The 13,745-nt window shown below is 41.7% G+C and overlaps 4 protein-coding genes across 4 annotated transcripts in view; 1 reads left to right on the forward strand and 3 right to left on the reverse strand.

Moving 5' to 3' along the window:
• Positions 1–488, reverse strand: part of LOC132842113 (meiosis inhibitor protein 1-like) — a 22,028-nt gene extending 21,540 nt beyond the window's left edge. The window contains exon 1 of the mRNA XM_060864783.1: positions 333–488. Within this exon, the coding sequence (XP_060720766.1) occupies positions 333–488 (156 nt within the window). The remainder of the gene's footprint in view (positions 1–332) is intronic.
• A 1,594-nt stretch (positions 489–2,082) lies between these two features.
• Positions 2,083–4,069, forward strand: LOC132842515 (GTPase IMAP family member 7-like). Its single transcript, XM_060865242.1, has 2 exons — positions 2,083–2,153; positions 3,144–4,069. Exons 1-2 carry the CDS (start codon positions 2,129–2,131, stop codon positions 4,034–4,036), a joined length of 918 nt encoding a protein of 305 aa, XP_060721225.1. The 5' UTR covers positions 2,083–2,128; the 3' UTR covers positions 4,037–4,069.
• A 2,087-nt stretch (positions 4,070–6,156) lies between these two features.
• On the reverse strand, positions 6,157–7,582 carry LOC132842514 (coagulation factor V-like). The gene is made up of 2 exons (XM_060865241.1): positions 7,172–7,582; positions 6,157–7,117 (listed from the first exon to the last, which is right to left on the reverse strand). Exons 1-2 carry the CDS (start codon positions 7,580–7,582, stop codon positions 6,482–6,484), a joined length of 1,047 nt encoding a protein of 348 aa, XP_060721224.1. The 3' UTR covers positions 6,157–6,481.
• Positions 7,583–7,594: 12 nt separating this feature from the next.
• Positions 7,595–12,504, reverse strand: kdelr3 (KDEL endoplasmic reticulum protein retention receptor 3). The gene is made up of 5 exons (XM_060865245.1): positions 12,161–12,504; positions 11,111–11,211; positions 10,829–10,987; positions 9,022–9,274; positions 7,595–8,779 (listed from the first exon to the last, which is right to left on the reverse strand). The coding sequence occupies exons 1-5, from the start codon at positions 12,249–12,251 to the stop codon at positions 8,736–8,738; spliced, it is 648 nt and encodes a 215-aa protein (XP_060721228.1). The 5' UTR covers positions 12,252–12,504; the 3' UTR covers positions 7,595–8,735.
• Positions 12,505–13,745: the final 1,241 nt, after the last annotated feature.

The raw sequence follows: 13,745 nt of genomic DNA on the forward strand, positions 1-13,745 counted from the left end.
TGTCTGTGAGCGACTCTACACTCCCCCCTAGTGGACTGAGGGACATACTGACACTTTACTATACAACAGTGTACTTAGTGATGTAAACATCACATGACCACAGCTGGACCTCATAAAGTTTAATTATTATTATTATTATTATTATTATTATTATTATAGGATAAATTCAATTATTGTAGGATTATTACATATTTATATTTTCAGTTTTGCATTGAGGGAATTAAATACACTTATTTAGTGCTAAATTGTATTTATATAAACCCTGTATTTTCTTCAGCATTACATTTAATCGATATAACTAATATCTATTAAGTTAAACAGGATGTTTTTACCGACACGTGGCAGCTGTCAGTCAGCTCGACAACGCACGCGACACACACCCTGAGGCTCGCGCTCGCTGCTGCGTCATGTCCGGTTCCCACGTGCGCACACCAGCGGGGACCGTGTTTGTGGTGAATCTTCTCATACACGACGTCTAAAGTCGCCATCTGTTAGAATAAACACTGTTACAGCAACAAACACCTGAATGTTTATGTGTTTCAGTCTCTCACATCTCCTCAGTCAGAAAGTCTCTCACAACACAGAGCTAGCTAACGTGCTAACAGGCTAACGTGCTAACATGCTAACGTGTTAAGGCTTAGAAGCCATATTATTATTAATAATAATAATAATTGTACTTATAAACACATTATGATTGTAGTTATTAATTAAAATACATTTTCTGTAATAACATGAAGTTAAATTTTAAACGGTTTATTTTCACACCGCTTCCAGCTCGACTGTCAGTGTGACTCCGCCCACTGCGGCGCGACACTATTTACATACGTGATGACGCAAGCGCGTAAACGTCGAGCTGGAGTTTTCAGTAGACTTGTGATAATGACATAATGTTTTATTTATCATTAACACTTATTATTTTGGAGTTTGTCCTGACTTTCATTAAGCATCACATCTTATCCAGCTTTCATCTGTGCTTTAAAATGTTCTATTTTTATTCCATAACAAATTTGACCATGGGGAATATTTTTAATTATTATTCTTAATTTTGAAAACAGAAGTTTAAGAATATTTAAATGCATTGTTAAGTTTAAATAATAAGAAAGCTGTCAAATATATTTATACCTGTAAGCATTTTCGTATTTTATTTAACTTTATTTATTTATTTATTTATTTATCTATCTATCTATCTATCTATCTATCTATCTATCTATCTATCTATCTATTTATTTATTATGTGTATTATTTATTTATTATTTATCTTATTTATTTCTCTTATTTATTTATTTATTTATTTATTTATTATTTCTCTTATCTATCTATCTATCTATCTATCTATCTATCTATCTATCTATCTATCTATCTATTTATTTATTTATTTGTTAATTTATTTATTTCTCTTATTAATTTATTATTTTATCTTTATTTATTTATTTATTTATTTATTTATTTATTTATTTATTTATTTATTTATTTATTTATTTATTATTTTATTTTATCTTTTATATTAACTTGTATGGTTTTGTTCAGTATGCCTCTGACTGATGTGATCCTTTAAAGCCAATGGAAAAAAAAGAAAAACATTTCTCCAGTTCAGTGTAAAAGACAGAAATAAATTTAAATTCAAATGAAGAATATTCAAAATAAAGAAAACCCCTGAAACACATTACAGTAATTATAGTATATATTACATTAAAATATCGAATTTATATAATTTACAAATATAATATTTATATAACATCTGTTAAGATATTATTTTAGATAATTGACATTTTATCTGTAAATTCATCTTTATTGCCTATTCATTTTATATTTCTTATTTATAGTGTTTTTATGATATCATAATATTAGTAATTAATATGAAATAATTTATGTAATGTCATTATTAATATTAGAACTTACTATAAAAAAAATCATTTTAATTATTGTATTGTAATTACTGATATTATTATAATATACAATTACACATTTAGGAAGATGTGTAGATAAATAAATATAAATATAAATATATATTAAGTTTTTTTTCATAACCCTTCTCCGTCACTGCGGCGATGACGTCACTGGGTCAGACTCTGCAGCGGATGCGCGAGCGCCCGACAGATCACCTGTACTTTGTGCGCGCGGTGACATCATGGCGTCGTTGGAATGTACCGGAGGTGAGTGAGTGAGTGAGAGAGAGAGAGAGAGAGAGAGAGAGAGAGAGAGAGAGAGGATGTGGTATCATACTGCAGCGAGGAAAATAAACACGTCTGTAATCAGGTCTATAGATACCTGCATGCATCCTGCACGCGCACGCGCACGTGCCCAGATACCTGCATATAGACGTGCTGTTCAGCTTTACCTGAGATTTAAAAACACAAATCTGTAGTGATTCTAAAGCTTTGAGCCTTTGTTTATTAACAGAATATAACGCCTGTATCTTTAGTAGTAGCTACTTTTAAGGTTGATCTTTAACACATTATTTACTGCCTTTATTCCCCTTTTATTACACCTCATTAATCTCACTGCAAACCTGATGACGTCATCACACTGGATTACTCAGTGAGTCTAACTACAGTATGTAATGTTTGTGTACGCAGGAGATTCACAGTATCAGTGTGTTACACAGTAAAGGTGTGTTGTCGGGATGTGGGAGCTCAGTGGTTAAGGTGTTAGACTACTGATTGGAAGGTCATGGGTTCGAATCCCAGGCTCTGCAGTTGCCACTGCAGGGCCCCTGAGCAAGGCCCTTAACCATCAATTGCTCAGGTGCATAAAGTAAAATAAAAATGCAAGTCACTCTGGATAATAGAGTCTGCTAAAGGCTGTAAATGTCTTGGTCATGGCATAAAGAGTAGCTCTGCCCCAGACACAACATGACTGCTCACACACTGCGGGTGGTTTTAGTTACTGCAGGTAAGCTGAATAATGTTTGTACAATTCTGCTGGCCATCTTAACTAATCTTACTAAAGTTTAACTCGTGTGATTTAAAGGTCTAAAGTGTAATACTGAGACATTACCACTGGAGATCAACACAACTATAGATATACACTGTTAACATTGTATGTAGTGAAGTGTGCAGCAACATCCTCCTAATGCTGTGTGTGTGTGTGCGTGTGTGTGTATGTGTGTGTGTGTGTGTGCGTGTTTGCGTGTGTGTCTTCAGACAGCGTGTGTTCTGCTGATCTGCGGATTGTCCTATTGGGCCGGACCGGTTCTGGTAAAAGCTCCACTGGAAACACCATCCTGGGAACGTCCGTGTTTCAGAGCGACATCTCACCGCTGTCCATCACTCGACAGTGTGTAGGAGCCTGTGGTGAGGTGGAGGGGCGGAGCCTAAAGGTGATCGACACCCCAGGCTTTTTCCACACATGTATGTCTTCAGAGGAGGTGTGTGCTGAGGTGGCACGTGGCATGATGGATCTTTCCGCTCCTGGACCTCATGCACTTCTGTTAGTCCTCAAACCGGGAAAATTATCAGCAGAAGAGCGCATGACTCTGGAGTGGATCAACACCGTTTTGGGTTCAGTGGCCCTCAAACACACTGTCCTTGTCCTCACACACGCTGACCAGATGCACAACAAACCAGCACAGAGCTTTCTACAGGAGAGCAAAGAACTCTGGGAATTCTTCCACTTATGTGAGGGCAGGATTCACACGCTCGATAACACCAAGCATGGAGATCGGACACAAGTGAGCGAGCTGGTGAAGAATATCGAAGCAATGGTAGAGAAGAATGAGGGGAATTGGTATGTGTGTGAGAGAAGGATTCTGCAAGAAAAGCAGCTGAAGAGAGAGAGAGGAGAGGATGATAAAGACAGGAGGAAGAAAGCAGAGCGTGAGTTCTGGTGTGAGTTAGTGACTGCCATGGGGAAGGGGGCACTGGAGAGCTCTGGAGTTCTGGAGAAAGGGAAAGGGAAGAAAAGTAAAGTGGTGCAGAGGGCAGCGGCTTTGGCATCTACACCCCTCTCAGTCACATCAGCTGCTAAAATGGTGGGCGGGGCCATGAGGGAAGGGAGCAAAGTGCTGTACAAACATCGTAAAACACTGCTGCAGTGACAGGACACCGGACCAGCATCAGTCCACACTGTAGCTGTGAAATCATGTGTCTGGTGTGTGTGTGTGTTAATGAGGTCAGTGCAGTGTGTGTTAATAAGGTCAGTGCAGTGTGTGTGTGGTAATAAGTTCAGTGCAGTGTGTGTTAATAAGGTCAGTGCAGTGTGTGTGTGTTAATAAGGTCAGTGCAGTGTGTGTTTGTTAATAAGGTCAGTGCAGCATGTGTGTGTGTTAATAAGGTCAGTGCAGTGTGTGTGTGTGTGTGGTAATAAGTTCAGTGCAGTGTGTGTGTGTTAATAAGGTCAGTGCAGTGTGTGTGTGTTAATAAGGTCAGTGCAGCATGTGTGTGTGTTAATAAGGTCAGTGCAGTGTGTGTGTGTGTATGTGTTAATAAGGTCAGTGCAGCGTGTGTGTGTTAATAAGGTCAGTGCAGTGTGTGTGTTAATAAGGTCAGTGCAGTGTGTGTGTGTTAATAAGGTCAGTGCAGTGTGTGTTTGTTAATAAGGTCAGTGCAGTGTGTGTTTGTTAATAAGGTCAGTGCAGCATGTGTGTGTGTTAATAAGGTCAGTGCAGTGTGTGTGTGTGTGTGGTAATAAGTTCAGTGCAGTGTGTGTGTTAATAAGGTCAGTGCAGTGTGTGTGTTAATAAGGTCAGTGCAGCATGTGTGTGTGTTAATAAGGTCAGTGCAGTGTGTGTGTGTATGTGTTAATAAGGTCAGTGCAGCGTGTGTGTGTTAATAAGGTCAGTGCAGTGTGTGCGTGTGTTAATAAGGTCAGTGCAGTGTGTGTGTTAATAAGGTCAGTGCAGTGTGTGTGTGTGTGTGTGTGTGTTAATAAGATCAGTGCAGTGTGTGTGTGTTAATGAGGTCAGTGCAGTGTGTAAGTGTGTGTGTTAATAAGATCAGTGCAGTGTGTGTCTGTTAATGAGGTCAGTGCAGTGTGTGTTAATAAGATCAGTGCAGTGTGTGTGAGTGCTAATAAGATCAGTGCAGTGTGTGTGTTAATGAGGTCAATGCAGTGTGTTAATAAGATCAGTGCAGTGTGTGTGTGTTAATGAGGTCAGTGCAGTGTGTGTGTGTGTTAATGAGGCCAGTGCGGTGTGTGTTAATAAGATCAGTGCACTGTGTGTGTGTGTGTTAATGAGGTCAGTGCAGTGTGTGTGTGTGTTAATGAGGTCAATGCAGTGTGTGTTAATAAGATCAGTGCAGTGTGTGTGTGTGTTAATGAGGTCAATGCAGTGTGTAAGTGTGTGTGTGTGTGTGTGTGTGTGTGTGTAACCGTACAGAGGGCGTGTGGGAGTGTGTAATTATCTTCACTGCTCCTCTTCATGTCTTTGTATTTGAGATTATTGTGAACTTCACATAAAAGCAGTAGTGTGAACAGTGACGAAGGATTTTCCTCATTGTGTTACTACATCATGGTAAATTATTAACACTGGTCACACTCAACATAAACCAGGTCATCACTTCACAGTGCTGCAGTGTGTTCTGGGTAAAATCTACTGCTGGAGTGTGAAGTGATGCTGAACTCCATGAGCTTCACTTCATCAGGACAAATACTAATCCCCTCACACACAGTACAACAACACTACACACAGACATACTATCCTTTATTGTCAAAACACACACACACACAAATATTTATCAAAATCAGAAGAAATAAAGTCTCATTATGAATAAAAAACAATCACTTTATACTGAGTCTTTGGACGGGATACGGAGTGTTTACTCTTCTGTTTCTCTCACACACTCACTCACACACTCACTCACACACTCACTCACACACTCACTCACACACTCACTCACACACTCACTCACACACTCACTCACACACTCACTCACACACTCACACACTCACTCACTCACACACTCACTCACTCACACACTCACTCACACACTCACACACTCACTCACACACTCACTCACACACTCACTCACACACTCACTCACACACTCACTCACACACTCACTCACACACTCACACACTCACTCACACACTCACTCACTCACACACTCACTCACTCACACACTCACTCACTCACACACTCACTCACACACTCACTCACACACTCACACTCACACACACACTCACACACACACTCACACACACACTCACTCACTCACACACACACTCACTCACTCACACACTCACTCACACACTCACTCACACACTCACTCACTCACACACTCAGATATAAAATCCTTGACTTTTAACACTGAATAATGTTCCAGTTCTGAATCCAGCTCCACTGTCATGGCTAATTAACATTAGTGTATATTCCCTATACAGGATGTAACGTGTGTGACATGAAACACCTCCACCAACACTAACACCTCCACCAACACCACCAGCACATGGAGTTTCAGTGTTAACCACTACAAAGCTCTTCCAGTTGTCATTATAAGTGGTTACTGTCTGGTGCTCCACCTAAAGCCGTCATATTACTGCACTAAACTGTGAGAGTGACAGAAGCATGACGTAAGTCTATAGGAGCTGAGATAGTTAGCTGACATGCTACAGTAGTGAGAGCAGACAGAGGAGTCAGGTTCTGATCACTGACAGAATAAACTACAGTAGTGAGAGCAGACAGAGGAGTCAGGTTCTGATCACTGACAGAATAAACTACAGTAGTGAGAGCAGACAGAGGAGTCAGGTTCTGATCACTGACAGAATAAACTACAGTAGTGAGAGCAGACAGAGGAGTCAGGTTCTGATCACTGACAGAATAAACTACAGTAGTGAGAGCAGACAGAGGAGTCAGGTTCTGATCACTGACAGAATAAACTACAGTAGTGAGAGCAGACAGAGGAGTCAGGTTCTGATCACTGACAGAATAAACTACTGTAGTGAGAGCAGACAGAGGAGTCAGGTTCTGATCACTGACAGAATAAACTACAGTAGTGAGAGCAGACAGAGGAGTCAGGTTCTGATCACTGACAGAATAAACTACAGTAGTGAGAGCAGACAGAGGAGTCAGGTTCTGATCACTGACAGAATAAACTACAGTAGTGAGAGCAGACAGAGGAGTCAGGTTCTGATCACTGACAGAATAAACTACAGTAGTGAGAGCAGACAGAGGAGTCAGGTTCTGATCACTGACAGAATAAACTACTGTAGTGAGAGCAGACAGAGGAGTCAGGTTCTGATCACTGACAGAATAAACTACAGTAGTGAGAGCAGACAGAGGAGTCAGGTTCTGATCACTGACAGAATAAACTACAGTAGTGAGAGCAGACAGAGGAGTCAGGTTCTGATCACTGACAGAATAAACTACAGTAGTGAGAGCAGACAGAGGAGTCAGGTTCTGATCACTGACAGAATAAACTACAGTAGTGAGAGCAGACAGAGGAGTCAGGTTCTGATCACTGACAGAATAAACTACAGTAGTGAGAGCAGACAGAGGAGTCAGGTTCTGATCACTGACAGAATAAACTACAGTAGTGAGAGCAGACAGAGGAGTCAGGTTCTGATCACTGACAGAATAAACTACAGTAGTGAGAGCAGACAGAGGAGTCAGGTTCTGATCACTGACAGAATAAACACAGCTCATGAACTCAAGTAATATATATGAAAAACACCTTTATTTCCTCTTGGAACCAACAATTAATAACCATCAACAAGTCAAGTACAGATCTCTCTCTCTCTCTCTCTCACACGCACACTCTCACACGCACACTCTCACACGCACACTCTCACACGCACTCTCACACACGCACTCTCACACACACACTCTCACACACACACTCTCACACACACACTCTCACACACACACTCTCACACACACACTCTCACACACACACTCTCACACACACACTCTCACACACACACTCTCACACACACACTCTCACACACACACTCTCACACACACACTCACACACACACACTCACACACACACACTCACACACACACACTCACACTCACAGACACACACTCACAGACACACACTCACAGACACACACTCACAGACACACACTCACAGACACACACTCTCACAGACACACACTCACAGACACACACTCTCACAGACACACACTCTCACACACACACACTCTCACACACACACACTCTCACACACACACACTCACACACTCACACACTCACACACACACTCTCACACACACACTCTCACACACACACTCTCACACACACACACACTCTCACACACACACTCTCACACACACACTCTCACACACACACACTCTCACACACACTCACACTCACACACTCACACACACACACATACACTCTCACACACACTCTCACACACTCACTCTCACACACTCACTCACACACTCGCACTCTCACACACTCGCACTCTCACACACACTCACTCACACACACACACACTCACTCACACACACACACACTCACTCACACACACACTCACTCACACACACACTCACTCACACACACACACACACACACACACACACACACACACACACACACACACACACACACACACACTGGAGGAAGACATATGCATGTGTGCTTTTCTTAAGGAGTAAAAATAAGGCATTTATAGATATTTAAAAAAGACTTAAGTCTGTACATTAAGGCACATTTCTGTTTTTCCTCAAACTTGGTGTCTGATCCTTTAGGGCTGGATTTATAGTTACTATAAAAATGTTCCTTTAAAATGCAAAATGAGTTGAAGTTGGTGGAGCGTAAAACACATAAGGGGCGGAGCCAAGACGCATCATCACACTGGCATTGGCAGAGACATCTTCCCACTTCCTCTTATCACTGGGGGGAGAGGGGGGGGGTGTTAACATTTTTATAAACATCAGTCATCTGTATAAAAAACATTCTTCATTATTTCCCATTATCCAGGAAGCAGACACATAGTGGGGTGTTCCTGAATGTGTGGAACAGAAGGTGTTGTACTGATGTCAGTAGACGTGTTAAGTGGAGATGCACGAGTCAGTAGACGTGTTAAGTGGAGATGCACGAGTCAGTAGACGTGTTAAGTGGAGATGCACGCTCACCTCGGGTGAAGTACAGGTAGAAGAAGTCGCAGTAGAAGATGGTCTGCACAACTCCAGAGACGACGGCGATCTGGTCGAAGAAGCCCTCTGTGTGGTAGCGCCACACCCAGTTAGCCAGATACAGGACACGGTACAGTCCTAAAAAGAACAGGTAATGTGTGGTGATGGACTCGGCCTCGCCCGTCTTAGTGATCATGAAGAGCTGTGGTAGGATGGCCACCGACTCCAGGTAGATGGAGAACGTCCACAGGATCTACAATAATCAATGACAACAACAACAATAAAACAGTGTGAAGAGGATTGTGTTCATGTCCTGATCTCACTAACGCTACGTTAGCAGGCGACAACATACTCGTCTCTCATGGATTTGTCCCGTGTCCTTAGTGCCAACTAAAGCTGAGACCTAAACACATATTAGATCAGCCATATGAGCTAACTGTGAGATACAGAGTAAACTCTCTGAGGATTCCTGCAGCTCCTGTCACTATACATGTTAGTGTTATACGTGTTAGTGTTATACGTGTTAGTGTTATACGTGTTAGTGTTATACGTGTTAGTGTTATACGTGTTAGTGTTATACGTGTTAGTGTTATACGTGTTAGTGTTATACGTGTTAGTGTTATACGTGTTAGTGTTATACGTGTTTGTGTTATACGTGTTAGTGTTATACGTGTTTGTGTTATACGTGTTTGTGTTATACGTGTTTGTGTTATACGTGTTTGTGTTATACGTGTTAGTGTTATACGTGTTAGTGTTATACGTGTTAGTGTTATACGTGTTTGTGTTATACGTGTTTGTGTTATACGTGTTTGTGTTATACGTGTTTGTGTTATACGTGTTTGTGTTATACGTGTTTGTGTTATACGTGTTTGTGTTATACGTGTTTGTGTTATACGTGTTTGTGTTATACGTGTTAGTGTTATACGTGTTAGTGTTATACGTGTTAGTGTTATACGTGTTTGTGTTATACATGGGGGATGTGGTAGCCCAGTGTTTAAGGTGTTGGGCTACCAATCAGGAGGTTGTGAGTTCGATTCCTACGTCCACCAAGCTGCCACTGCTGGGCCCCTGAGCAAGGCCCTTAACCCTCAGTTGTACCCACAAATGTAAGTCGCTCTGGATAAGCGTGTGTGTGTGTATGTGCGTGTGTGTGTGTGTGTGTGTGTTATAGAGACAGGGTTGCTGGTATAATATATTACCACAGATGAAAATTGAGGCTCAGATATCAAACCACAAATCGTTAGCATAAGAAATTGGAATTTACAAGTGATTGGCCATTTTGAACAGTTATAGTGATGTCATATGACTCGTATAACTCCGCCCACATGGTTTCATCTCATTAAACATTACACTTACAGCATTCAGCAGACGCCCTGCACACACACACACACACACGCACATACACACACGCTCATACACACACGCTCATACACACACGCTCATACACACACGCTCATACACACACGCACACACACGCTCATACACGCTCATACACACACACGCACATACACACACACGCATGTGTATTTGTTTAGCTGACTAGCACAATCAACTTGAACACACAGTAAGAGAAAGCTTTGTGTACTTAAGAAAAACAATGAATGTGTGTTTTTCACATGAACACCGAGCGACCTGCTGCAGGAGAAACACCTCTCATTAAACACTGCTGACTCATCATGTTAGTGTTTATCCTGCTGAGATGTCCTTCATTACAGGGTAATTACTCAGATCCTATCAGTTCTACAGTAACACACAATGACACATTATGTATCGGGGTGTGTGTGTGTGTGTGTGTGTGTGTGTGTACCTCCAGTGGGGTGAAGGCATAGTTCTCAAGGAAGGAGAGCCCAGCAACAGGAACTAATAAAAATTCCACACGGAACGAGTCGTTCTCACTATCATAGGAGTTCCTGAAGCGCATGTAGATCAGGTACAGTGTTGCATAGGCCAGGGCCAGGAACACTACCTGGGGGGCCGGGGGGGGGGGGGGAGTGATAGAGGGAAAGGAGGGATACCAGAGTGAAATATGAAAATGGAGAAATTCCTTTATTTGTGTGTGTGTGTGTGTGTGTGTGTGAGTGTGTGTTACCTTCATGATGGTGTTGTACAGGGAGATGAATACAGTGAAAAGGTCCAGATATCTAGTGGTGAAGACCAATGCAAAGAGCATCTGGGACTTCCCTGAGATACCTACACACACACACACACACACACACACACACACACACACACACACACACATTTATCATGGATCCTAGTTGTGTAACACTGTAGATCTGTAAAACTGTATTCAGACGACTCTTCTCCAGGTTTCTACCTGGTTACTGGAGTTATACAGACACTGTACTGGGAGGTTATAACACAATGTGCACTACATAGTGTCCACTGGTTACTACACATGTGCACATACATACTGACTGTACAGGACCAGACCTATTACATCACCCATAAGAGTTTATGTGTGTGTATGTGTGTGTATGTGTGTGTATGTGCGTGTGTGTGTGCTTGTGTGTGCGTGTATGTGCTTGTGTGAGTGTGTGTGCTTGTGTGTGCGTGTGTGTGATTGTGTGTGTATATATATGTGTGTGTTTGTGTGTGTGTGTATGTGAGTGTGTGTGTATATGTGTGAGTGTGTGTATATATGTGTGAGTGTGTATGTTGGTGTGTATATATATATATATATGTGTGAGTGTGTGTGTATATATATGTGAGTGTGTATGTTTGTGTGTATATGTGAGTGTGTGTATATATGTGTGAGTGTGTATGTTGGTGTGTATATGTGTGTGTATATATATATATGTGAGTGTGTGTGTATATATATGTGAGTGTGTATGTTTGTGTGTATATGTGAGTGTGTGTATATATGTGTGAGTGTGTATGCTGGTGTGTATATGTGTGTGTATATATATATATGTGAGTGTGTGTATATATATGTGAGTGTGTATGTTTGTGTGTATATGTGAGTGTGTATGTGAGTGTGTGCTTGAATGTGTATATATATGTGTGAATGTCTGTGTTTGTATGTGTGTGTGCTTGTGTGTGTGTTTGTAGTGTGTGTGTGTGTGTGTGTGTGTGTGTGTGTGTGTGTGTGTGTGTGTGTGTGTGTGTGTGTGTTGGGGGGAGGGGGCGTTAACGTTACCTGCGCATGATTTGGACCTCCAGATCTTCATGAAGAGGATGATGATGGCGAGCAGATGCGACACGTCACCAGCCAGACGGAACACGTTCATCCTCGCGCGTTAATAAGCAGTAACCCCGGAAATAAACAATAATGAAGTTAGTAAATAAGCTGAGAGGTTGTTGTGCGCGAGCACAGATTACCGAATGTTAACGTGCTCTGCTGTTGTCACTCTGGTGTAATGTGGCGGTACTGAAGCTCCTTATACCCGCTGTTCTGTGACTGATATGTCATTAATCCTACTGAACGGTGTGCTGTGCGCGAGCGCGTTCCTCTCGGTCTGCCTGCCTGCCTGCGCGTGCAGTCGGTAGGTGACGTGGCTCACGGAACCCCCTCCCTCGCGCACGGAGGAATTCCTTCACCAACCCGGGCCTTAAAGTGACAGGACACCATTTACACATGGCTAATAGTGTGTGCAAAGTAATTAGCATAAAGACCTAAAATAGAAATATAAAGTCTAATAGGGCAAAAAGTTATAAAAAGTTACAGAAACACATCCTCAACTGCTAATGAATGAAATATAACCAATGTAAACAATAAAGAAAGAAATCTGAAAAAGTGAAAGTTTAATAGCATCAACACACTGAGTCATGACAGGTTCATGACAGGTTCATGACAGGTTCATGACAGGTTCATGACAGGTTCATGACAGGGTCAAGCACATTTCAAGAAGAACATCATCCCACCAAGTCTTAAAGATCACAGTCTGATTCATGTGAAATAGTGGAGTTGATCGTGGACTTCAGCACAAAGCAGGACCTGTCATACCAACAGCTAAACATCAACAGGACCCCAGTGGAGAGAGTGGACAGTTTATGGTACCTTGGTGTTCACATCACACAGGACCTGTCTTGGTCCTGTCACATCAACACCATGGTGAAGAAGAAGGCCCAGCAGTGTCTGTATCACCTGCACAGTGACACTTTATACACACCATACTGCACATAGACACTTTATACACACCATACTGCAAAGTGACACTTTATACACACCATACTGCACATGGACACTTTATACACACCAAACATACTGCACAGTGACACTTTATACACACCATACTGCACATGGACACTTTATACACACCATACTGCACAGTGACACTTTATACACACCATACTGCACATGGACACTTTATCCACACCATACTGCACATGGACACTTTATACACACCATACTGCAAAGTGACACTTTATACACACCATACTGTACATGGACACTTTGTACACACCATACTGCACATGGACACTTTATACACACCATACTACACATGGACACTTTATACACACCATACTACACATGGACACTTTATACACACCATACTGTACATGGACACTTTATACACACCATACTGCACATAGACACTTTATACACACCATACTGCAAAGTGACACTTTATACACACCATACTGTACATGGACACTTTATACACACCATACTGCACATGGACACTTTATACACACCAAACTGTACATGGACACTTTATACACACCATACTGCACATGGACACTTTATACACACCATACTGCAAAGTGACACTTTATACACA

Source organism: Tachysurus vachellii, chromosome 3, assembly GCF_030014155.1.
Source record: "Tachysurus vachellii isolate PV-2020 chromosome 3, HZAU_Pvac_v1, whole genome shotgun sequence".
NCBI classification, from domain to species: Eukaryota; Metazoa; Chordata; class Actinopteri; order Siluriformes; family Bagridae; genus Tachysurus; species Tachysurus vachellii.

Bases quoted from the DNA above. Each gene is read 5' to 3' on its own strand.
- LOC132842514 (XM_060865241.1), bottom strand. From the start codon at position 7,582: ATGAGCTGTGTTTATTCTGTCAGTGATCAGAACCTGACTCCTCTGTCT. The intron at 7,118-7,171 runs CTGACTCCTCTG...AGTGATCAGAAC, and splicing joins ATTCTGTCAGTGATCAGAAC to CTGACTCCTCTGTCTGCTCT.
- kdelr3 (XM_060865245.1), bottom strand. From the start codon at position 12,251: ATGAACGTGTTCCGTCTGGCTGGTGACGTGTCGCATCTGCTCGCCATC. The intron at 10,988-11,110 runs GTAACACACACT...CCGGCCCCCCAG, and splicing joins TGTACAACACCATCATGAAG to GTAGTGTTCCTGGCCCTGGC. The intron at 8,780-9,021 runs GTGAGCGTGCAT...CTCTCCCCCCAG, and splicing joins CTACCTGTACTTCACCCGAG to TGATAAGAGGAAGTGGGAAG.
- LOC132842515 (XM_060865242.1), top strand. From the start codon at position 2,129: ATGGCGTCGTTGGAATGTACCGGAG. The intron at 2,154-3,143 runs GTGAGTGAGTGA...GTGTGTCTTCAG, and splicing joins GTCGTTGGAATGTACCGGAG to ACAGCGTGTGTTCTGCTGAT.